The sequence below is a fragment of the Anser cygnoides genome, chromosome W, assembly GCF_040182565.1.
Source record: "Anser cygnoides isolate HZ-2024a breed goose chromosome W, Taihu_goose_T2T_genome, whole genome shotgun sequence".
Lineage (NCBI taxonomy): Eukaryota > Metazoa > Chordata > Aves > Anseriformes > Anatidae > Anser > Anser cygnoides.
Genome location: NC_089911.1, coordinates 4,501,961 through 4,525,930, shown reverse-complemented (window position 1 = coordinate 4,525,930; position 23,970 = coordinate 4,501,961). Strand labels below are relative to the sequence as shown.

General features: G+C 68.1%; 2 protein-coding genes across 2 annotated transcripts; both read right to left on the bottom strand.

Annotated features, from left to right (window-relative positions):
* Nucleotides 1–877: 877 nt before the first annotated feature.
* Nucleotides 878–11,034, bottom strand: LOC136788733 (acidic fibroblast growth factor intracellular-binding protein-like). The gene is given in 11 exon segments (XM_066987405.1): nt 878–1,819; nt 2,991–3,088; nt 3,963–4,049; nt 4,882–4,916; nt 4,919–4,944; nt 5,602–5,710; nt 6,695–6,839; nt 7,374–7,463; nt 7,712–7,838; nt 9,277–9,466; nt 10,891–11,034. Coding segments are annotated over 11 exon segments (1,062 nt in total). The 5' UTR covers nt 10,976–11,034; the 3' UTR covers nt 878–1,749.
* Nucleotides 11,035–12,050: 1,016 nt separating this feature from the next.
* Nucleotides 12,051–23,821, bottom strand: LOC136788568 (collagen alpha-1(I) chain-like). The gene is made up of 16 exons (XM_066987128.1): nt 23,785–23,821; nt 23,566–23,710; nt 22,518–22,623; nt 21,953–22,137; nt 20,833–21,052; nt 19,833–19,929; nt 18,827–19,087; nt 18,216–18,320; nt 17,660–17,740; nt 17,150–17,229; nt 16,297–16,366; nt 16,118–16,200; nt 15,182–15,300; nt 14,147–14,297; nt 13,579–13,709; nt 12,051–12,189 (listed from the first exon to the last, which is right to left on the bottom strand). Exons 1-16 carry the CDS (start codon nt 23,819–23,821, stop codon nt 12,051–12,053), a joined length of 2,010 nt encoding a protein of 669 aa, XP_066843229.1.
* Between the last annotated feature and the right edge of the window lie 149 nt (nt 23,822–23,970).

The window sequence follows — 23,970 nt, the reverse complement described above, 5'->3', positions numbered from 1 at the left end:
GACTGAAAAAGGAGATTTTTACGGTCTGCAGTGACGCTTTGGGCCCTTAAACAGGGGAATTAATAAAAGGGACCCTAAAGTAAGTCTTTTTAACCCCAAAATGAGACTCAGACTGAAATTAGGTTTTCTGACCTCAAAATGGTTTTGGGGTCTGAAAAAGGCAGACTTGGGCCCTGAAAATTGGGGATTTTGACTGAAAAAAGAGACTTTTAAGGCCTGCAGCAAGGCTTTGAGCCCTTAAACGGGGGGGATTATTTTTTTAGGGTCCCTAAAACGAGGCTTTTTAACCCCAACATGAGAATCTGACTCTCTAAAATGAGCCTTTCTGACCTCAAAATGGGGTTTGGGGCTGAAAAGGGCAGTTTTGGGCCCTGAAAAATGGGGATTTTGACTGAAAAGGAGATTTTAAGGTCTGCAGCGACGCTTTGGGCCCTTAAACAGGGGAATTAATAAAAGGGACCCTAAAGTAAGTCTTTTTAACCCCAAAATGAGACTCAGACTGAAATTAGGTTTTCTGACCTCAAAATGGTTTTGGGGTCTGAAAAAGGCAGACTTGGGCCCTGAAAACTGGGGATTTTGTCTGAAAAAGGAGACTTTTGAGGCCTGCAGCACAGGAAGGGGGATTAATAAAAGAGACCCCCCCCAAAAAAGGCTTTTAACCCCAAAATGAGACTGACTTCAAAACAGGGTTTGGGGCTGAAAAGGGCAGTTTTGGGCCCTCAAAATTGGGGGGGGGGGGGGGCTGGAGTGTGTGTGGGTGCACGCTGGGCCCTCTCCCAACCCCTCCCAGTTCTCCCAGTTCCCTCCCAGTGCTCCCAGTTGCCCCCCACCCATGATTTTGGGGTCCCCCCTTCAATCCGGGGGGGCCACAAGCAGCTCAGCTTCCAATGTGTTTATTCCTCCGTTGCCCCGTTCTGGGGTTCCCCCCCAAAAAAATTGGGGACCCCCCCCAATAGGGGGCATCCCAGGTGTCCCCTTTTAGGGCAATTGGGGGGGGGGCACCCCATTTTTGTTGCTTTCGGGGCCTCTGTGGGTTTTTGGGGTGGCTCATTTTGGGGGGGGGGCACTGCCAGTCTCCTGGGACCCCCCTCTTTTTTGGGGGGATCCTGGTTTCGGGGGTTCCTGCTTTTTTGGGGTGTCCCCATGATGGCTTGGTTTTGGGGTGTCCCCGTTTTGGGGTGCCCCACTTCTGGGGTGCTCCAGTTTGGGGATTCTTCTTGGTGAAGGATGGGGGTCCAAAATGCCCCAGTTTTTTGGGGGTGCCAGTTTTTGGGGTGCCCCGTTTTCAGGGTGCCACAGTTTTGGGGTCGCTCCATTTCAGGGTGCCACTCTTTCGGGGTGCCGCTCCTTTGGGGTTCTTCTCTGTGAAGGGGGGGGCAAAATGCTCCAGTTTCGGGGTGCCACAGTTTTTGGGGTGCCCCATTTTTGGGGTGCTCCGGTTTTGGGGTCCTGCTCTTTTGGGCTGCCCCAATTTTGGGGTTCTTCTTGCGAAGGGAGGATTCCAAAATGTCCCAGTTTTGGGGTGCCACAGTTTTTGGGGTGCCACAGTTTTTGGGGTGTCCCCGTTTTTGGGGGTGCCAGTTCTGGGGTTCTTCTTGGTGAAGGGGGATCCCAAACCGCTCCGGTTTCGGGGCGCCCCCGCTGCCGTCTCCTCCTCTCTCGCCGCGTCGGGGGGGGGGTTTTGGGGTGTCCCCTTTTCGGGGTGCCCCTTTTCGGGTGCCCCCTTTTGGGGTGCCCCCTTTTTGGGGTTCAGTCGTGGTACATGCGCAGCAGGCAGGCGCTGACGGCCGCCATGTACCGGTCCCACAGCGCCTGGTGCCTGCACCCCAAAAAAATTGGGGGTTCGGGGGGAGACCCCACTTTGTCCCCCTCCCCATCACATTTCGGGGTGCGGGAGCCCGGTTTTGGGGTGAGATCGCCCTGGTTTGGGGTCGCTCGAAGAAGCTTGGGGGTGGGGTCACAGGATTTGGGGTCCCCTGTGAGGATTTGGGGGTCCAGGGCAGGAATTTGGGGATCAAGGCCAGGGTTTTGGGATTGAGGTCAGGGTTTTTGGGGTCCAGAGCAGGGTTTTGGGGGACGTGGGTAGAATTTGGGTGTTTGGGGCAGGATTTCGGTGTCAGGGACAGGATTTGGGGGCTCAGGGCAGGATTTTGGGGGTCAAGGACAAGATTTTGGGATCCAGGGCAGGAATTTGGGGTCCAAGGGAGGACTTTGGGGTCAGGGTCATGAATTTTGGGATCAAGGTCAGGATTTGGGGATCCAGGCCAGGATTTTGGGGTTTTAGGGTCAGGGATTTGGGGGTTTTAGGGTAGGATTTTGGGATCAAGGTCAGGATTTTGGGATTTTAGGGTCAGGATTTTGGGGTTCAGGGTAGGATTTTGGGGTCAGGGTCAGGATTTTGGGGTTTTAGGGTCAGGATTTCGTGGTTTTAGGGTCAGGATTTGGGGATCAATGTCAGGATTTTGGGCTCCAGGCCAGGATTTTGGGGTTTTAGGGTCAAGATTTTGGGGTTCAGGGTAGGATTTTGGGGTTCAGGGTAAGGATTTGGGGGTTTTAGGGTCAGGATTTGGGGATCAATGTCAGGGTTTTGGGGTTCCGGGCAGGATTCTGGGGTTTTAGGGTCAGGATTTTGGGGTCAGGGTCAGGATTTCAGGGTTTTAAGGTCGGGATTTTGAGGTTCAGGTTAGGATTTTGGTGTTTTAGTGTCAGGGATTTAGGGATTTGGGGTTTTTAGGTCAGGATTTTAGTGATCTAGGTCAGGATTTCATGGTTTTAGGGTCAGGATTTTGGGGTTCAGGGTAGGATTTTGGGGCCTTTAGGGTCAGGGATTTGGGGGTTTTAGGGTAGGATTTTGGGATCAAGGTCGGGATTTTCGGCTTCCGGGCTGGATTTGGGGGTTTTAGGGTAGGATTTTGGGGTCCTGGGCAGGATTTTGGGGTTTTAGGGTCAGGATTTGGGGGTTTAGGGCCAGGATTTTGGGGTCCCCTCACCGGAAGCCTTCCAGCGCGTGCGCGGCCGCCCCGTACTGGGCCAGGAAGAGCTGCAGGTCGCGGGGGCTCCACTTGTCGGCCTTGCAGGGCTCGATCACCTGGGGGGCACCGCTCAGGGACCCCCCCCAAAACCCAGGGAACACCCCCAAATCCCACAGACGCCCCCAAAACCCCACAGACGCCCCCAAAACCCAGGGACATCCCCAAAATCCCCGGGGATCACCCCAAAACCCCAAGGAAATCCCCAAACCCCAAAGACACCCCCAAACCCCAGAGACCCCCCCCAAACCCCAGGGAACCCCCCCCAAATCCTACAGACACCCCCAAAACCCAGGGACACCCCCCAAATCCCCAGGGATCACCCCAAAACCCCAAGGAAATCCCCAAACCCCAAGGAAATCCCCAAACCCCAAACCCCAAAGACACCCCCAAACCCCAAAGACCCCCCCCCCAAACCCCAGGGAACCCCCCAAATCCCACAGACACCCCCCAAAACCCAGAGACCCCCCCCCAAATCCCAAAGACCCCCCAATCCCAATCCTCCCCTAATCCCACAGACTGCCCCCAAACCCCAAGGACGCCCCCCAAATCCCACAGACATTTGGGGTCCTTTTTGGGGTCTCATTGGGGGGGGGGCCCATTTTGGGGTCCCATTTGGGGGTTCCCTTTGGGGGTTCCCCTTTTGGGGTCCCAGTTTGAAGGATCCCCATTTGGGGTCCCCATTTTTAGGGCCCCATTTGGGGGTCCCATTGGGGGGGGTCCCTTTGGGGTGCCCGTTTTTGGGGTGCCCCCTTTTGGGGTCCCATTTGGGGGGGTTCCTTTTGGGGTCCTCACTTTGGGGTCCCAGTTTGAAGGATTCCCCATTTGGGGTCCCCATTTTTAGGGCCCCATTTGGGGGTTCCCTTTGGGGGTCCCGCGGGGGGGGTCCCTTTGGGGTGCCTGTTTTTGGGGTGCCCGTTTTTGGGGTGCCACCTTCTCGACCAGGTCGACGAAGAAGTCCCGCGCGTCCTTGGCGTGCGCCACCTTGGCGGCCACGTGCACCAGCGCCCGCGACAGGTTCTGGGGGGGGGCGGAGGGGGGGCACCTCAGAGCCCCCCCCGGGACCCCCAAATCCCCCCCGGGACCCCCAAATCCCTTCCCAGGCCCCCCAAATCCCCTCTAAGACCCCCAAATCCCCCCAAAGGCCCCCAAATCCTCCCCCCCAAACCCCCTCCCAGCACCCCCAAATCCCCCCCAGCCCCCCCAAATGCCCCCCAATCCCCCGAAACCCCTCCCAGCCCCCCCATACCCCCCAAATCCCCCCCAATCCCCTCTAAGACCCCCCAAATCCCCCCACCCCCCCCCCCAGCCCCGCAACCTCCCCCCAAATTCCTCAACCCCCCCCAAATCCCCCCAAACCCCCTCCCAGCCCCCCAAATCCCCCCCCCCAGCCCCCCAGCCCCCCCAATCCCCCAAATCTCCTCCAAGACCCCCCAAACCCCTTCCTAGCCCCCCAAATCCCCCCCCCAAATCCGTTCCCAGCCCCCCAAATCCCCCTTAGCCCCCCCAAACCCCCCAACCCCCCCCCAAATCCCCTCAGCCCCCCCAAATCCCCCCAACACCCCCCCCAGTCCCCTAAATCCCCTCCCAATCTCCTCTAAGCCCCCCCAAACCCCCCCAAACCCCTTCCTAGCCCCCAAATCCCTCCCAGCCCCCCCAAATCCTCTCTCTGACCCCCGAGTCCCCCCAAATCCCCCCCAAAACCCCCCAAACCCCCTCCCAGCCCCCTAAATCCCCTCCAAATCCCCCCAGCCCCCCAAACCCCCTCCTAGCCCCCCCAAATCCCCCCAACCCCCTCCCTGACCCCCAAATCCCCCCCCCCAACCCCCCTCGCCCCCCCCGGCCCCCCCACCTTGAAGCTGGCCTCCATCTCCCCGTACACGGAGATTTTCCCCGCAGCGCCGTGCACACCAGGCTGGGGGGGACATGGGGGGGGACGACACCCCGCTGTCACCTCGCTGTTCCCCCCCCCCCCACGGGGGGGTCACGGCCCCCAGGGGACACCAGGGGGTGGTCGGGGGGGTCAGGGAGGTGTTGGGGGGTCAAGGGGGGGTCATGGGGGGTCGAGGGGGGGTCAGGGGGCTGGGGGGTTATGGGGCCCGGGGGTGGGTTCGGGGGGGTCGGGGGGTCAGGGAGGGTCAAGTGGGGGGGTTAGGGGGTCGGGGGTCAAGGGGGGGGTTGGGGATGGTCAGGGGTGGGTCGTGGGTGGGGGTGGGGGGCTTGGGGGGGTCAGGGGGTGTTGGGGGGTCAAGGGGGGTCTGGAGGTTCAAGGGGGGGTGGGGGGTCAAGTGGGGGGTCAGGGGGGTCAATGGGGGTCGGGGGGGTTGGGGGTGTCAGGGGGTCAGGGGGTCAGGGGGATTGGGGGGGTTAGGGGGGTTGGGGGGTCGGGGGGTCAGGAGGGGAGTTGGGGGGGTTGGGGGGTCAGGGGAGGTCAATGGGGGTCAGGGGGGTCAGGAGGGGGATTGGGGGGTTATGGGGCTGTCGGGGGGATCATGGGGGGTTGGGGGGTTTCGGGGGTTGGGGGGTCAGGGGGATTGGGGGGTTATGGGGGGGTCGGGGGTTCGGGGGGCACCTCTTGTGCAGGTCCAGCAGGTCCTTGTCGCTCACCAGCACCTTCAGCTCCTTCAGGTCCTGCAGGAACGAGCGCGGCACCTCCCCGTCCGGCTCGGCCGCCTCGGGCGCTGCGGGGGGGCGTTGGGACACCGGGGGGGCTGGGGGCATGGGGGGCACAGGGGGGGGGGCTCCGGGGGCGTGGGGGACACCGGGGGGGCTCCGGGGCGTGGGGGCGCGGGGGGTTGGGGACATGGGGGGATTTGGGGCATTGGGGGCGTTGGGGAAATGGGCTTGGGGGGTCCCCAAATAGCCCCCAGGAGCCTCCCAACGTCCCCAAACGCCCCAAAATGTCCCCAAATGCCCCCAGGTGCCCCCAAATGCCCCCCAAATTCCCCCAAACGCTCTGAAATGTCCCCAAATGCCCCCAGGTGCCCTTGAGTGCCCCCAGGCATCCCCAAATGCCCCAAAATGCCCTGAAACGCCCCGAAATTCCCCAAAATGTCCCCAAATGCCCCCAAATGTCCGCAGACGCTCCCAGGTGTCCCCTAATTCCCCCAAATCCCCCGAAATGCCCCAAAATGCCTCGTGGTGTCCCCAGAATGCCCCAAAATGTCCCCAAATGCCCCCGAGTGTCCCCAGGCATCCCCAGGTGCCCCCAAATGCCCCAAAAATGCCCCGAAATGCCCCCAGATGTCCCAAACTGCCCCCAATTGCCCCCAAATTCCCCGAAATGCCCCCAAATGCCTCGTGGTGTCCCCACATGACCCAAAATGTCCCCAGATGCCCCCAGGCACCCCCAAATGCCCAAAAATGTCCCCAAATGTCCTAAACTGTCCCCAATTGCCCCAAAACTCCCCGAAATGCCCCGAAATGCCTCGTGGTGTCCCCAAACACCCCAAAATGTCCCCAAATGTCCCAAACTGTCCCCAATTACCCCAAAATTCCCCAAAATGCCCCAAAATGCCTTGTGGTGTCCCCAAATGCCCCAAAACGTCCCCAAATGCCCCCAGGTGCCCTTGAGTGCCCCCAGGTGTCCCCAGGTGCCCCCAAATGCCCCAAAATGCCCCCAAATGTCCCCAAAATGCCCCAAATTTGCCCCGAAGCGCCCTCACCCAGGGCGCCCTGCGTCCAGTGCTGCATCAGGTGCTGGGCGCAGGCAGCGAAGTCCCCGAAGGTGAGGAACTGCAGGCGCCGCTTCCCCGTCTCGAAGCGCCCGTTGGCGAAGAAAACCACGGCCGCGTAGTCCCTGAGGGCGCCCTGCAGCTGCCCCATGGCTGCCCCATAACTGCCCCACGGCTGCCCCATAACCGCCCCATAACTGCCCCATAACTGCCCCATAACTGCCCCATAGCACCCATGGGAACCCAGAGCCCCTCCATGGCCCCTCCCCCCCCCCCCCCAGCACCCCTAGGACCCCATAACCCCATAGCCACCTCCCCCAGCACCCATGGGTGCCCTGTCCTATCCCCCCTGGGTGCCCCCCCCCGCCCACCTGGGTGTCCCCCCCACCCCCCAGCACCCATGGGTGCTCCCCCCATCCCCTCCCCCAGCACCTATGGGTGCCCCCCAGCCCCCCTGGGTGCTCCCCCCTGCCCCCCTGCCCCCCTGGGTGCTCCCCCCAACCCCCCAGCACCCATGGGTGCTCCCCGCCCCCCCAGGTGATCCCCCTGCCCCCCCGGCACCCATGGGTGCTCCCCCGCCCCCCAGCCCCCTGGGTGCTCCCCCTGCCCCCCCAGCACCCATGGGTGCCCCCCCGCCCCCCGAGCACCCCTGGGTGCTGACCGCGCCAGCGGGGGGCAGCAGGAAGAGCTGCTGGATGTTGTCGGCCAGGGGCCCCCGCAGCTCCTCCACCGCCTTGAAGACGCGCTTGAAGTTGTCAAACTGGGGGGGGGGGGCACACGGAAAGAGGGGGGGGGTCACATCCGAGGGGACCCCCCGGGGTGTGGGGGGGCACCCCAAAACCAGCCCCCCCCCTCCCCCCCATTTTACCCCCCATTCCCCCACCTGCTGGGCCCCATCCAGCTCCTCCTCGGTGCCCCCCCCTGCACCCCCATACCCCTGTGACCCCCCAGGAACCCCCGGCCCCCCCGTGCCCCCCCCCCCCAATTTTTGCCCCCCCCGGCCCCCACCTGGCGGCGGCAGCTCCGGACGTGCACCCCGCTGCGGGCGCTGACCTCGTCCAGCTCCTTCTTGGTGCCTTTGCTCAGCTTCCGCCCCAGCAGCTCGCGGGCGAACGGCTCGTCGAAGGCGTAGTACCTGGGGGGGGGGGGCACTAACGGGGGGGGCAATTAACGGGGGTAATTAACCGGGGGGAATCACCCCTACAGCCCCGCTCCCCGTACCCCTCTACGAGCCCCCTGTGACCCCCCATTTCCCCTCTATTAGGCCCCAATCCCCCCATTGCCCCCCAACCCCCCCATAATCCCCCTTAATCCCCCCTTATTACCCCCTAATCCCACTTTATTACCCCCCAATCCCCCTTATTACCCCCAATCCCTCCTTATTTCCCCCTAATCCCCTTTATTACCTCCTAATCCCCCCTTTATTACCCCCTAATCCCCCTTTATTATCCCCAATCCCTTATTTCTCCCCTAATCCCCCTAATCCTTCATTATTACCCCCTAATCCCCCCTTATTACTCCCTAATCCCCCCTTTATTATCCCCAATCCCTTCTTATTTCTCCCCTAATCCCCCTAATCCTTCATTATTACCCCCTAATCCCCCCTTATTACCCTCTAATCCCCCATAACCCCATTACCCCCCAAATCCCCCAACCCCCCGTTACTCCCATATTACCCCCCAAGCCCCCCATAATCTCCCCACCCCTCTAATTCCCCCCTAATCCCCCATAACTCCCTTTAATCTTCCTTGTTACCCCCATTCCCCCCCCCAATCCCCCCATTACCCCATAATCCCCCCCTATTACTCCCCTAATTCCTGTCCAGGACCCCCCAATTGCACCCCATACCCTCCTAATCCCCCCCATACCCCCCAACGCCCCCAAAACCCCCTCTAACCCCCCCAAATCCCCCCTAACCCCCCAAAATCCCCCCCAAGCCCCCTATAACCCCCCCAAATCCTCCCCAGCCCCCCCCAAATTCCCCCATAATCCCCCCAAATCCCCCTGAATCCTCTTCTAACACCCCCAACCCCCCCCAAATCCCCCCATAACCCCCCCCAAATCCCCCCAACACACCCAAATCCCCCCAAAACCCCCTCTAACCCTCATAAATCACCTCAACCCCCCCCAAATCCCCCCAAACCCCCATAACCCCCCAAATCCCCCCAACACACCCAAATCCCCCCAAAACCCCCTCTAACCCTCATAAATCACCCCCGAACCCCCCCCCCAAATCCCCCACTAACCCCCCCAACCCCCCCAAATCATCCTAACCCCCCCAAATGCCCCCGACCCCCCCAATAACCCACTAACCCCCCCCATAACCCCCACTAACCCCCATAACCCCCCCAAATCCCCCTATAACGCCCCCAAATCCCCCTCTAAACCCCCCAAATTCCCCCATAACCCCCCCAAATTCCCCCATAACCCCCCATAACGCCCATAACCCCCCAAATCCCCCCATAGCCCCCCAAAACCCCCTGTAACCCTCCTAAATCCCCCCCCAACCCCCCCCCCAAATCCCCCCAAACCCCCCATAACCCCCCCAACCCCCCCCCCAGCCCCCCCCGCACCGCTGGACGAGCACGGCCTGCCGGGGGGGGATCTGGAAGAGCAGCTGCTGCAGGAGCCGGGGGGCGTGCAGCAGCCGCTCGAGCATCTGGAAGGTGCGGAAGTGGTCGCGGGTGTCGCTCTGCAGCACCGCCACCGAGGCCCCCGCCCGCTCCAGGACCCCCCGCAGCCGCCGGGCCACCGCCTCCGCCACTGGGGGGACACGGGGATGTCAGGGGGCGGGGGGCACCGGGGGACACGGGGGCACTGGGGGACATTATAAGGCATGGGGACATTATGGGGTGGGGGGCACTGGGGGACATGGGGACATTGGGGGACAGTGGGACGTTATAAGGCATGGGGACATTATGGGGCCGTTATGGGGTGGGGGGTGTTATGGGGTGGGGGGCCTTGGGGGACATGGGGACACTGGGGGACAGGGGGGCATTGGGGGACATTATAAGGCATGGGGGCATTATGGGGTGGGGGGTGTTATGGGGTGGGGGGGCACTGGGGGACATGGGGACATTATGGGGTGGGGGGGGACACTGGGGGACACGGGGACATTATGGGGTATGGGGACATTGGGGGACAGGGGGCATTATGGGGTATGGGGGTGTTATGGGGACATTATGGGGTGGGGGGTGTTATGGGGTATGGGGGCACTGGGGGACATGGGGACATTGGGGGACATGGGGACATTATGGGGTGGGGGGCACTGGGGGACATGGGGACATTGGGGGACATGGGGCCGTTATGGGGTGGGGGGGGCACTGGGGGACATGGGGACATTGGGGGACAGTGGGACGTTATAAGGCATGGGGACATTATGGGGCTGTTATGGGGTGGGGGGTGTTATGGGGTGGGGGGCCTTGGGGGACATGGGGACACTGGGGGACAGGGGGGCATTGGGGGACATTATAAGGCATGGGGATGTTATGGGGACTTTATGGGGTGGGGGGCATTGGGGGACATGGGGACATTATGAGGTGGGGGGGACACTGGGGGACACGGGGACATTATAAGGTATGGGGGCGTTATGGGGGCGTTATGGGGTGGGGGGCATTGGGGGACATGGGGACACCGGGGGACATGGGGACGTTATGGGGTGGGGGGCACTGGGGGAGATGGGGACGCTGGGGGGACACCGGGCATTAGGGGGTGGGGGGGCACTGGGGGACACGGGGACATCATGGGGAGGGGGGCGTTGTGGGGTCAGGGGGCGTCATGGGGGGCCTGGGGACATTATGGGACAGGGGGGGGGGGGGCAGGGGGACCCCGGGGGGATGTGGGGACATCACGGGGTGCGGGGGGTGCGCTGGGGGAGAGGGGGACGCTGGGGGGGAACGGGGGGGGGGCACGGGGACACCGCGGGGGCGGGGACACTGGGGGGCGGGGAGGGGGCGGGTGCCAGCCCCGTGATGCCCCCATGACCCCCCCATGTCCCCCCAATACCCCCCACGACCCCCCCGATCCCCCCCCGTGCCCCCCCCACCCCCTCAATGACCCCCCAGGCCCCTCCAATGACCCTCCCCCACCCCCCATCCCCCCATACCCCCCCGTGACCCCCCGTACCGCCTCCATGACCCCTCCTATCCCCCCCACGACCCCCCCCTTGCCCCCCGTGCCCCCCGTACCCGAGTGCCCGTCGAGCCAGAGCTGCAGCACCTCCTCGTCGATCAGCGTCGTGTTCCCCACGAACACGTCCAGCTCCCCCGCCATGGCGCCGCGCCGTGACGTCACCGCGCGGCCCCGCCCACACCCCCTGGCCCCGCCCCCAAACCCTTCCGGACCCAGGCGGAGCCGCGGCGCGCGCCGAGACCACGCCCCCTTCCCCATAGACCGCGCACCTTCCCCTAGGCCACGCCCCCTCCCGAGGCCACGCCCCCTCCAGCCCCGTAGCGCGAGCCCCGCCCCCTCCCATCCAGCCCCCAACCGCAGCCTAAGCCCTGGCCCCGCCCCCTCAACCCAAGGCCACGCCCCCCGGCCAGGCCACGCCCCCTTTCGCTACCCCGTGTCTCTGGCCCCGCCCCCTCCTCCCAGGCCCCGCCCCCTCCTCCCAGGCCCCGCCCCTCCCCCCAGGCCCCGCCCCCTCCTCCCAGGCCCCGCCCCCTCCCGCCCCCCAGCTCTCCACGGTTGCTCCCTCAAGTGCTGCCCCCCCCCGAGGTCACGTGGTGCCCCCCGCTGACGTCACCCCCCGCTGACGTCACGCCCCCCCCCCCGCGCCTGCTGACGTCACGCGGTGTCCCCGTTGTCCCCCGTTGTCCTTTAATGGCACCGAGCGTCACCCCACTGCCCCCCCCCCCCCATTGTCCCCGGGGTGTCCCCAAGGGGGTGGCGCCGAGTCCCCAAGGGGCCCCCCCCGATGTCCCCAGGGGGTCCCCAAGGTGCCCGGGGGGGGCTCCCGTCCCCTGATTGTCCCCCGACGTCCCCGAGGTGTCCCCAAGGCACTTGGGGGGGCCCTCTTGTCCCCTCGGTGTCCCCAAGGGGGTGGCGCGCTGTCCCCCGATGTCCTTGGGGTGTCCCCCGACGTCCCCCCCCCGGGGGTGGCGCTGTCCCCTGATTGTCCCCGGGGCGTCCCCCGACGGCTCCGCGGTGTCCCCAAGGGGGGTGGCGCGATGTCCCCCGATGTCCCCAGGGGGTGGCACGATGTCCCCCGATGTCCCCAGGGGGTGGCACGATGTCCCCGGGGTGTCCTTCGATGTCCCCCGATGTCCCCACGGGGGTCACGATGTCCCCGGGGTGTCCCTCGCTGTCCCCTCGCTGTCCCCAGCCCCCGCGGGGGGGGCGGGGGGGGTCACGGTGCCCCCGGTCGTCCCCGCGCCCCCCCTCCGTGTCCCCCGCCGGGGGGCGGTCGCTGGCCCCTGGGGGGGCGCCGCTGGCCCCCGCTGGCCCCGGGGGGGCGGGGCTCGTCCTCGGGGTGACGCCGGGGGGTACTGGGGGGGACAGGGGAGAAGGGGGGTGTACTGGGATGTACTGGGAGCACCCCCGACCCGCAACTGGGCCATACTGGGAGCCCTAAAGCCACCCCCCAACCATACTGGGAGCCCCTGACCTGTAACTGGGCCACACTGGGAGCCCTCCAGCCCCCCCAGACCATACTGGGAGCCCCCCGACACATAACTGGGCCGTACTGGGAACTCTCCAGGCCCCCTAACCGTACTGGGAGCCCCCTGCCCCCGCGCTGGGCCATACTGGGAGCCCTAAAGCCCACCGTAACCATACTGGGAGCCCCCTGACCTGTAACTGGGCCATGCTGGGAGCCCCCGACACATAACTGGGCCATACTGGGAGCCCTAAAGCCCCCACAACCATACTGGGAGTCCCCCAGCCCGCAACTGAGCCATACTGGGAGCCCCCTGACCTGTAACTGGGCCATACTGGGAGCCCTAAAGCCTCCCACAACCATACTGGAAGACCCCTGCTTCCGCACTGGGCCATACTGGGAGCCCTAAAGCCTCCCCCAACCATACTGGGAGCCCCCTGACCCGCAATTGGGCCATACTGGGAGCCCTAAAGCCTCCCCCAACCATACTGGGAGCCCCCTGACCCGCAACTGGGCCATACTGGGAGCCCTAAAGCCACCCCCCAACCATACTGGGAGCCCCCTGACCTGTAACTGGGCCATACTGGGAGCCCTCCAGCCCCCAGACCATACTGGGAGCCCCCGACACATAACTGGGCCGTACTGGGAACTCTCCAGGCCCCCCTAACCGTACTGGGAGCCCCCTGCCCCCGCGCTGGGCCATACTGGGAGCCCTAAAGCCCACCGTAACCATACTGGGAGCCCCCTGACCTGTAACTAGGCCATGCTGGGAGCCCCCGACACATAACTGGGCCATACTGGGAGCCCTAAAGCCCCCACAACCATACTGGGAGTCCCCCAGCCCGCAACTGGGCCATACTGGGAGCCCCCTGACCTGTAACTGGGCCATACTGGGAGCCCTAAAGCCCCCGCCAACCATACTGGGAGCCCCCCTGCTTCCAACTGGGCCATACTGGGAGCCCCTAAAGCCCCCCCAACCATACTGGGAGCCCCCCAACACATAACTGGGCCATACTGGGAGCCCTAAACCCCCCTGACCATACTGGGATCCCTAAAGCTCTCCCCCTAACCATACTGGGAGCCCCCAGCCTGCAACTGGGCCATACTGGGAGCCCTAAAACTCCCCACAACCATACTGGGAGCCCCCTTACTTCTAACTGGGCCATACTGGGAGCCTCCAGCCCCCCCGACCATACTGGGAGCCCCTGCCCCCGCACTGGGCCATACTGGGAGCCCCCCAGCCCCTCCCCCAGCCTCCCCAGGCCGTACTGCCCCATACTGGCCTGTACTGGTCCGTAATGGTCCGTACTGGTGCTCACCTGGCGGAGGCCGGCGGGTGCAGCGGGGAGGGCCCGGAGGGGCCGGGGGGGCCGGGGGGGCCACAAGCTCGTACAGGGCCTCGGCCAGCGCCTGGGGGGGGCAGCGTTGGGGGGAGGGGGGCTTTTGGGGGGGGGGGCGAGGGGTTTGGGGGTCCCAGGGGGGTTGGGGGGCCCTGGGGATGTTGGGGGGTCCCGGGGGTCCCATTGGGGGGGGGGGGCCATGGGGGGGTCCCATTGGGGGGTCCCATGGGGGGGTCCCTTTGGGGGTCCCAGAGGGGGGGTCCCATTGGGGGGTCCCAAGGGGGGGTCCCATGGGGGTCCCATAGGGGGGTCCCTTTAGGGGGTTCCCTTTGGGGGGGGATCCCATGGGGGGTCCCTTGGGGGGGTCCCATGGGGGTCCCTTTAGGGGTTCCCTTTGGGGGTCCCACGGGGGGGGGGTCCCATTTGGGGGTGTCCCACAGTGGGGTCCCATGGGGGGTTCCCGGGGGTCCCGGGGGGTCCCGGGGGGGGTCCCGGGGGGGCTCTCACCTGCAGGGCGCGCAGCAGGCGGGCGCCGAGCCCGATGGCGGCGGAGGCCGAGGAGGCCCCGAGGGCGGCCACCCCCGGCGCACCCCCCGGGCCCCCCCCGCCTCCAGCAGCGGCGCCAGCGGCAGCGCCAGCAGGTCCCGCAGCGAGCGCCCTGGGGGGCACGGGGGGGTCACGGGGGGATGGGGGAATGGGGGGACGGGGGGGACATGGGGGCAGGTTGGGGACATGGGGGGGCAGATTGGGGGCGGGGGGGGCATGGGGACATGTTGGGGGCACCTTGGGGACACCTTGGGGACACCTTGGGGACAGGTTGGGGACATGCTGGGGACATGTTGGGGACATTTTGGGGACAGGTTGGGGACACATCGGGGACTCTTTGGGGACACGTTGGGCATATTTTGGGGACACGTTGGGGACAGGTTGGGGACACTTTGGGGACACTTTGGGGACATTTTGGGGACAGGTGGGGACACATTGGGAACATGTTGGGGACTTTATGGGGACAGGTTGGGGACACTTTGGGGACTCTTTGGGGACACATTGGGGACACCTTGGGGACACGCTGGGGACAGGTTGGGGACAAGCTGGGGACAGGTTAGGGACATGTTGGGGACACCTTGGGACAGGTTGGGGACAGGTTGGGGACACACTGGGGACTCTTTGGGGACACGTTGGGCATATTTTGGGGACAGGTTGGGGACAGGTTGGGGACATGTTGGGGACACCTTGGGGACAGGTTGGGGACAGGTTGGGGATATTTTGGGGACACCTTGGGGACAGGTTGGGGACACGCTGGGGACTCTTTGGGGACACGTTGGGCATATTTTGGGGACAGGTTGGGGACACCTTGGGGACAGGTTGGGGACACCTTGGGGACAGGTTGGGGACACGTTGGGGACACGTTGGGGATATTTTGGGGACAGGTTGGGGACACATCGGGGACTCTTTGGGGACATGCTGGGGACACGTTGGGGACACGTTGGGGACACGTTGGGGACACGTTGGGGACATTTTGGGGCCAGCTGGGGCACTCACAGAGGCGCAGCACGGCGCTGACGGGCGCCACCCCCAGCAGCCCCGGCAGTTGGTGGCGCCGGATGTCCCCGAGCCACTCGGCCACCGCGAAGCTCAGCACCCGGCCCAGCCCCAGCAGCCTGCGGGGGGGACACGGGGACATCGGGGGGCACGGGGGGACACGGGGACATCGGGGGGCACGGGGGACACGGGGACATCGGGGGGGACACGGGGACATCGGGGGACATCGGGACATTGGGGGGACACGGGGACATCGGGGGACACGGAGGGGACACGGGGACATCGGGGGACATCGGGACATTGGGGGGACACGGGGACATCGGGGGACACGGGGGGACACGGGGACATCGGGGACATCAGAGACACAGGGGGGACACGGGGACATTGGGGACATCGGGGACGTTGGGGACATCGGGACATTGGGGGGACACGTCCCCAATACCCCCATGTCCCCCCACGTCCCCAGCCCCCTCCCCATGTCCCCAAGCCCCCGAGCCCCCACCCGCGTCCCCCAGCCCCCCCATGTCCCCAGCCCCCCGTGTTCCCAGCCCCCCCCATGTCCCCAAGCCCCTCCATGTCCCCAATCCCCCAAATGTCCCCCACCCCCCAGCCCCCCCATGTCCCCAATGTCCCCAACGTCCCCAATCCCCCAAATGTCCCCAATCCCCCCAGCCCCCCCCATGTCCCCAATACCCCAAATGTCCCCAAGCCCCCCCCCAGTGTCCCCCCAGCCCCCCCATGTCCCCAAGCCCCCCGTGTCCCCAAGCCCCCCCCATGTCCCCAATGTCCCCAACGTCCCCAATCCCCCAAACGTCCCCAATCCCCCCAGCCCCCCCCACGTCCCCAATCCCCCAAATGTCCCCCAGCCCCCCCATGTCCCCAAGCCCCCCCCGTGTCCCCAAGCCCCCCGCCCCCCCCGTGTCCCCCGGCCCCCACCCCTGGCGGTGGCAGAGCCGCTTGAGGCGCAGCCGGGAGCAGTTGAGCCGCGCCAGCCCGATCAGGATCCCGGCCAGGGCGCCCTGGGGGGGGGGGGGACAGGGACATGGGGGGGATGTCACCAAGGGGGGGGACACCCCCCGGGGGGACACCCCCCCCGGCCCCCCCGCCCCCCTCACCTGCTCCATGCAGACGCGCTTGCCCTGGTAGTCCAGCCACAGCGGCACCTCCGCCGTGAAGCGGAACTCCCTGGGGGGGGGGGGGGGGGTTGGGGACACGGCTGTCACCACCCCCCCCGCCCGGCGGTGGCACCGGGGTGGCCTCGGGGTGGCCTCGGGGTGGGCCCCAACGTCCCCAGGGTGGTGCCGGTGTCCCCGTCCCCAAGTTGTCCCCAGGGTCCCCAGGGTGTCCCCAGGGTGACCCCAGGGTGGCCCCAATAATCCCAAAGCGTCCCCAACGTCCCCAGGGTGGCCCCAATGTCCCCAGGGTGGCCCCAGGGTGGCCCCAGAGTGTCCCCAGCGTCCCCAGGGTGACCCCAATGTCCCCATCCCCAAGTTGTCCCCAACGTCCCCAACGTCCCCAGGGTCCCCAGGTGGTCCCCAGTGTCCCCAAAGTGGCCCCAATGTCCCCAGGGTGTCCCCAGGGTGGCCCCAATAATCCCAAAGCGTCCCCAGGGTCCCCAGGGTGTCCCCAGTGTCCCCATCCCCAAGTTGTCCCCAGGGTGTCCCCAATGTCCCCAGGGTGGCCCCAGGGGGTCCCGGTGTCCCCAGTGTCCCCCTACCCAAGTTGTCCCCAACGTCCCCAGGGTGTCCCCAACGTCCCCAAAGTGTCCCCAATGTCCTTAGGGTGTCCCCAGTGTCCCCATCCCCAGTGTCCCCAATGTCCCCAAGTTGTCCCCAGGGTCCCCAAGGTCCCCAGGGTGGTCCCAGTGTCCCCAGGGTGTCCTCAGGGTGTCCCCAGGGGGTCCCAGTGTCCCCAGGGTGTCCCCAGTGCCCCCAGTTTGTCCCCAGTGCCCCCAGTTTGTCCCCGTACCGGAAGTAGATGGGGGGGCCTCATCGGGCTCCTCTTCCTCCAGCAGGGAGGGGCCGGGGGGGCCCCGGGGTCGCGGGGGGCTGCGGGGGGGGGCAGGTGAGGGGATCCCAGCACCCATGGGTGCACCCCCCTTGTGCTCCCCCAGCACCCATGGGTGCCCACCCTCCTGCCCCCTGCACCCATGGGTGCCTCCCCCTTGTGCCCCCCAGCACCCATGGGTGCCCCCCTCCTGCCCCCCACCACCACAGGTGCCCCCCCCCTTTTGTCCCCCCAGCACCCATGGGTGCCTCCCTTCCCCCCCCAGCACCCATGGGTGCCCCCCTGCCCCCCTGCACCCATGGGTGCCCCCTTGTGCCCCCCGCACCCCTGGGTGCCCCCCTTACCCCCCAGCACCCATGGGTGCCCCCCTCCTGCCCCCCCAACATGGGTGCCCTCCGCCTTCCCCCCCCAGCACCCATGGGTGCTCCCCTTAACACCCCAGCACCCATGGGTGCCCCCCCTCCCCCTTACCGTCGGGGGTCCCCGGGGGGCTCGGGGGGCCATGTGGGCGATGAAGCTGCTGGCGAAGTCCCTGAGGAAGATGAGGGCGTCCTGGGGGGGGGGGGCGTGGGGGCGTTAAGGGTGGGCGCTAAAAGGGGGGCACTTCACCCCCCGGGGCACCCCAGGGACCCCCCAGATCCTATTAGAGCCCCCCCAGGACCACCCTGCCCCCCCCGGGGCACTTTGACCCCCCCGGACCCCCCAGGGCCTCCCCAGGACCCCCTTAACCCCCCCACAGCACCCCCAGGACCCCCCAACCCCCCCCAGGACCCCTCAGGACCCCCCAGGACCCCCTTAACCCCCCAGGACCCCTCAGGACCCCCAGGACCCCCCCCAGGACCCCTTAACCCCCCCAGGACCCCCCAAGGACCCCCCAGGACCCCCCAGGACCCCCTCGACCCCCCCCAGGACCCCTCAGGACCGCCCCCAGGACCCCCTTAACCCCCCCAGGACCCCCCAGGACGCCCCCAACCCCCCCAGGACCCCTCGGGACCCCCCAGGACCCCCCGGCCCCCCCCCCCCCCACCTGGTCGACGTGCAGGTGCAGGGGGCTCAGGGCCACCCGCAGGCAGCACTCGGGGACCCCCCGGGGGGGCGGCTGGGGGAGCACCCGCAGCGCCTTCACCAGCAGCTGGGGGGGGGGCAGAAAGGGGGGGGCAAAGATTAGGGAGGGGGAGCAAAAATTGTGGGGGGGGGGCAAAGCATTACCCCCCCCAAAGCCCCCTGTACCCCCCCCATATCCCTCCTGTACCCCCCTCAAACCCCCCTGTACCCCCCCAGTGCCCCCCGGTGCCCCCCCCATGCCCCCCGTGCCCCCCCACCCCATAACCCCCCCAAATCCCCCCCTCAGGTCCCAAGAAGTCCCCCTATGCCCCCCAAACCCCCCCGTATCCCCCCTGTACCCCCCCATACCCCCTGCGCCCCCCAGTATCCCCCCAGTACCCCCCGGTACCCCCCCGGTGCCCCCCCGTGCCCCCCCCCACCCCACAACCCCCCCATATCCCCCCCTCGGGTCCCAAGAAGCCCCCCCTATCCCCCCCCCCGGATCCCCCCCCGTACCCCCCCCCCCGTATCCCCCGTAACCCCCCCGTACCCCCCCCAAACCCCCCCGGTGCCCCCCCGTGCCCCCCCCCGTACCGCCGGGGGCTGCGGCCCCCCCCGCGGGCAGGGGCCGCAGGAAGGTGCCGGCGGCCGAGCAGCGCAGGCGGTCGCGCAGCTCCAGCTCCTGCACCAGCAGCACCAGGCGGGACGTCGGGGTCCCGCCCCCCCCCGGGACCCCCCCCGCGGGGGAACCCCCCGACCTGGGGGGGGGGGGGGGAGGGGACGCCCCCCCTCCTTTTCGGCCTTGCCCTCCTCTTCCTCGCCTTCGGCCACGTAGCTCTCGTGCTGCACGCTCACCTGGGGGGGGGGGGTATGAGCCCCCCCCTCTTTGAGCCCCCCCTTTTGAGCCCCCCCCTTTGAGCCCCCCCGGACCCCCATTCCCCCCCATCTCCCCCCCAGCCCCCCCATATCCCCCCAGTCCCCCCATTCCCCCCCACCCAAGACCCCCAGGTGCCCCCCCCAGGACCCCATTCGCCGCCCCCCGAGCACCCCAAGACCCCCGCAAGGACCCAAGTGCCCCCCCCCAGCCCCCCATTCTCCCCCTAGGACCCCCCTGACCCCCCAAAGACCCCCTCAGCCCCTCAGGAGCCCCCCAGGAGCCCCAGGACCCCCCAGACTGCCCCGGACCCTCAGGACCCCCCCCCCGCCTCCCAAGACTCCCCCAGCCCCCCAGGACCCCCCAGGACACCCAAGACCCCCCCGGACCCCCCCAAAACCCCCCCCAGCCCCTCAGGACCCCCCCATTCCCCCCCAGTCCCCCATTCTCCCCCCTAGGACCCCCCTGACCTCCCCAAAACCCCCCCCAGCCCCTCAGGACTCCCCCAGGACCCCCCCCCGGACCCCCCCAAAACCTCCCCCACCCCCTCAGGACCCCCCCGAACCCCTCAGGACCCCCCAGGACCCCCAGAACACCCCCAGGACCTCCCCCGACCCCCCCAGCCCCTCAGGACCCCCGCAGAACCCCCCCAGGACCCCAGGACCCCCCCGACCCCCAAGACCCCCCCAGCCCCTCAGGACCCCCCGGCCCCCCCCGCCCCCCCACCTTGCCGAGGTGCAGCTCCATCAGCAGCTCCGGGCGCCTCCCGGGCCCCCCCCCCGGCTCCTCCAGTGCTCCTCCGGGGGCGGGGCCTCCGCGGGGCCTGCGGAGGGGCGGGGTCAGCGAAAGCCACGCCCCCCGGTCCGGTCGGGGGCGTGGCCAAGGCAGGAAGGGGGCGGGGCCTGAATGGGAGGGCCACTTGGGGGCGTGGCCATAAGTTAGGGGTGTGGTTAGCGGAGGGGCGTGGCTACAGCGGAAGGGGCGTGGTCTCGGTGCAAGGGGCGTGGCCATAAGGAGGGGGCGTGGCCATAAGGAGGGGGGCGTGGCCATAAGGAGGGGGCGTGGCCACGTGGAAGGGGGCGTGGCCCGAATGGGGTTGGTTTGTGGTGGGGGCGTGGTCAGGGGACGGGGCGTGGCTAGGGCAGAAGGGGCGTGGCCACACGGAAGGGGCGTGGCCGCGTGAAAGGGGGCGTGGCCACGTGGAAGGGGGCGTGGCCACGTGGAAGGGGGCGTGGCCCGAACGGGTTGGTTTGTGGTAGGGGGCGTGGTCAGCGGAGGGGGCGTGGCTACAGCGGAAGGGGCGTGGTCTCGGTGCAAGGGGGCGTGGCCATACGGAGGGGGCGTGGCCATACGGAGGGGGCGTGGCCACGTGGAAGGGGCGTGGCCCGAACAGGGCTGGTTTGTGGTAGGGGGCGTGGTCTGCGCGAACGGGGGCGTGGCCACAGCAGCCAGTTGGCTGGGGGTTGCACAAAAGGGGGCGTGGCCTCCCGGTGGGCGTGGCCTCGCGGTGGGTGTGTCCCGGGAGGGGGCGTGGCCTCGCGGTGGGCGTGGCCTCGCGGTGGGCGTGGCCTCGCGGTGGGTGTGTCCCGGGAGGGGGCGTGGCCTCGCGGTGGGCGTGGCCTCGCGGTGGGCGTGGCCTCGCGGTGGGCGTGTCCCGGGAGGGGGCGTGGCCTCGCGGTGGGCGTGGCCTCGCGGTGGGCGTGGCCTCGCGGTGGGCGCGTCTCACCTGGCGGGGGCGGGGCCGCCGCCGAAGTCCCGCCCCCGTAGAGCTGCCAGAGCAGGGCGGCGTCGCGCAGCAGCAGGCGGGCGCGGGGCGGGGGCAGCCCCGGGGGGGGCCGCAGGCGGTCCCCGGCCCCCCCCCCCCCCCCGCGGCGCCCCGAAGTGCCCCTCCCGCAGCCGCAGGGGGCCCGGCCGCAGCCAGCGGATGGTGGGCTGCGCCCCGGGGGCTGGGGGGGATAAAGGGGGTCAGGGAGCCCCCCGGGGGGGTTCAAGGGGCTGGGAGCCCCCGGGGGGGTAAGGGGGTCAGGGAGCCCCCCGGGGGGTAAAGGGGGTCGGGGAGCCCCCCGGGGGGGGTAAAGGGGCTGGGAGCCCCCCGCGGGGGGGGTAAAGGGGGTCAGGGAGCCCCCCGGGGGGGTAAAGGGGGCTGGGAGCCCCCCGGGGGGGTAAAGGGGCTGGGAGCCCCCCGGGGGGATAAAGGGGGTCAGGGAGCCCCCCGGGGGGGGTAAAGGGGGATGGGACCCCCTGGGGGGCTTCAAAGGGGGTCAGAGACGCCCCCGGGGGGGGCAGAGAGACCCTAAAGGGGGCTGGGGGGGAAAGGGGGTCAGGGAACCCCCCCGGGGGGGGTTCAAAGGGGGATGGGACCCCCCCGGGGGGGGGGGATAAAGGGGTCAGGGACCCCCCGGGGGGGGGATAAAAGGGGTCAGGGAATCCCCCGAGGGGGCTGGGGGGGGGGGATAAAAGGGGGCTGGGGGGGGGGAAATGGGGTCAGGGAGCCCCCCGGGGGGGGTTCAAAGGGGCTGGGAAACCCCCCAGAGGGGCTGGGGGGGGAAATGGGGTCAGGGACCCCCCCGGGGGCTGGGGAAGGGGGGATAAAGGGGTCAGGGAGCAGTAACCCCCACGGGTCCCAGTAACCCCCCCAAAGGGGTCCCTGTGCCCCCCCCGGGGGTCCCAGTAACCCCCCAGGGGTCCCAGTAACCCCCCAAAGGGGTCCCAGTGCCCCCCCCCCGGGGGTCCCAGTAACCCCCCCAAGGGTCCCAGTAACCCCCCCAGGGGTCCCAGCGCCTCCCCCCAAGGGACCCATGGGTGCCGGTGCCCCCCCCCCCCCAGCCCCCCCCCCCCAAACTTACGGGGTCGCTGGTGCCGGGGGCGTCGAGGATGCAGAACCCGTCGGGGTCGGGGTCGGGGTCGGGGTCCGGGGGCCGGGGGGTCCGGGGGTCCGGGGGGGCCCCGGGGGGTGCTGGGGGGCCGGGGCCCCCTCGCCCGGGAACAGGTAGACGGAGACCGGGGGGCGGGGGGGGCGGCGCGGCCTCCCCTGGGGGGGGGGGGGAATGAGGCGGGGGGTCAGCACCACGGGGGTCTTGTCCTGCCCCATAGCTGCCCCCCCAGGCCCAGAACTGCCCCATAAGTGACCCCCCCAGACCCACAACTGCCCCCCAGACCCAGAACTGCCCCCCCAGACCCAGAACTGCCCCCCAGACCCAGAACTGCCCCATAACTGCCCCCAGACCCAGAACTGCCCCCCCAGACCCAGAACTGCCCCGTAACTGCCCCCCCAGACCCACAACAGCTCCCCTGGACCCACAATTAACCCCCCGGACCCATATCTACCCCTCCAGACCCCATAACTGCCCCCCCAGACCCATAAGTGCCCCCCCAGACCCATAAGTGCCCCCCCAGCCCCCCCAGCGGTACCGTGGGGCTGGGGGGTGCCGGGGGCGGCCGGGGGGCGTCGCGGAGGGCGTCCGTCAGGTCCCCCTGGTTCACCGTGGCCGTGGGGGCGCCGGGGGGGCCGGGGGGCCTGGGGGGGGAAACAGCCGGGGGGGGGGCACCGAGGGGGTCACTGGGGGGCTCACGGCCCCCCCAGACCCAGTTGGGGGCACCGTGGGGCACTTTGGGGTCCTTTCACCCCCCCCAGACCCACTTGGGGGGCGCTGTGGGGTCCTTTTGTCCCCCCCCCCCACTTATGGGGCACCGTGGGGTCCCTTAATCCCCCCCAAACCCACTTGGGGTCCCCAGGGGGTCCCTCTGACCCCCCCCCGATCCAATTAGGGGGCACCGCGGGGCATTTTGGGGTCCCTTTATCCCCCCCAGACCCACTTTGGGGTCACTGTGGGGTCCCCTAATCCCCCCAGACCCAATTAGGGGTCCCTGTAGGGTCCCTCTGTGCCCCCCAGACCCATTTGGGGGTCACTGTGAGGCACTTTGGGGTCCTTTCCTGCCCCCAGACCCACTCGGGGGGCACTATGGGATCCCTCTGTCCCCCCCAGACCCACTTGGGGGACACTTTGGGGTCCCTTTATCCCCCCAGACCCACTTGGGGGGCACCGTGGGGCATTTTGGGGTCCCTTTATCCCCCCCAGACGCACTTTGGGGTCACTGTGGGGTCCCTTTATCCCCCCAAACCCACTTGGGGGTCCCCATGGGGTCCCTCTGACCCCCCCCAGACCCACTTGGGGGCACCACGGGGCATTTTGGGGTCCCTTTATCCCCCCCAGACCCACTTGGGGGGCACTGTGGGTCCTTTTGCCCCCCCAGACCCACTTGGGGGGCACCGCGGGGCACTTTGGGGTCCCTTTATCCCCCCAAACCCACCTGGGTCCCCCCAGCCCCAATCAGGGATCCCTACAGGCCCCCTTTCCCCCCCCAAACCCACCTGGGGGTCCCAGTGGTGTGCGTGTCCCCCCCCCCCACCCCCCCTCTCCCCAGCCCCCTCCCCCCCCCCGAGCCCCTCCGGACCCACCTGGGTGCCGCCGTGGGGCGGGGGGCCGGGGGCCGCGGGGCCCCCCCCAGGTGCCGCAGGAGGCGCACGATGGCGGCGGCGCTGTCGGGGCAGGTGCGGGCGCGCAGGCGGGCGGGGGCCAGGCGCAGCTCCTCCCGCGGGGGGGCTGGGGGGGCCGGGGGGCAGCGTTGGGGGGCGGAGAGAGTTGGGGGGGGGGGGGCCCCCACGGCCACTCCGCACCCGTCTCAGCACCCCGCAGCACCCCACAGCGCCCCATAGAGCCCCCCCCGCCCCATAGAGCCCCCCTGCCCCATAGAGCCCCCCTGCCCCATAGAGCCCCCCCGCCCCATAGAGCCCCTCCCTGCCCCATAGAGCCCCCCCGCCCCATAGAGCCCCCCCTGCCCCATAGAGCCCCACTCTGCCCCA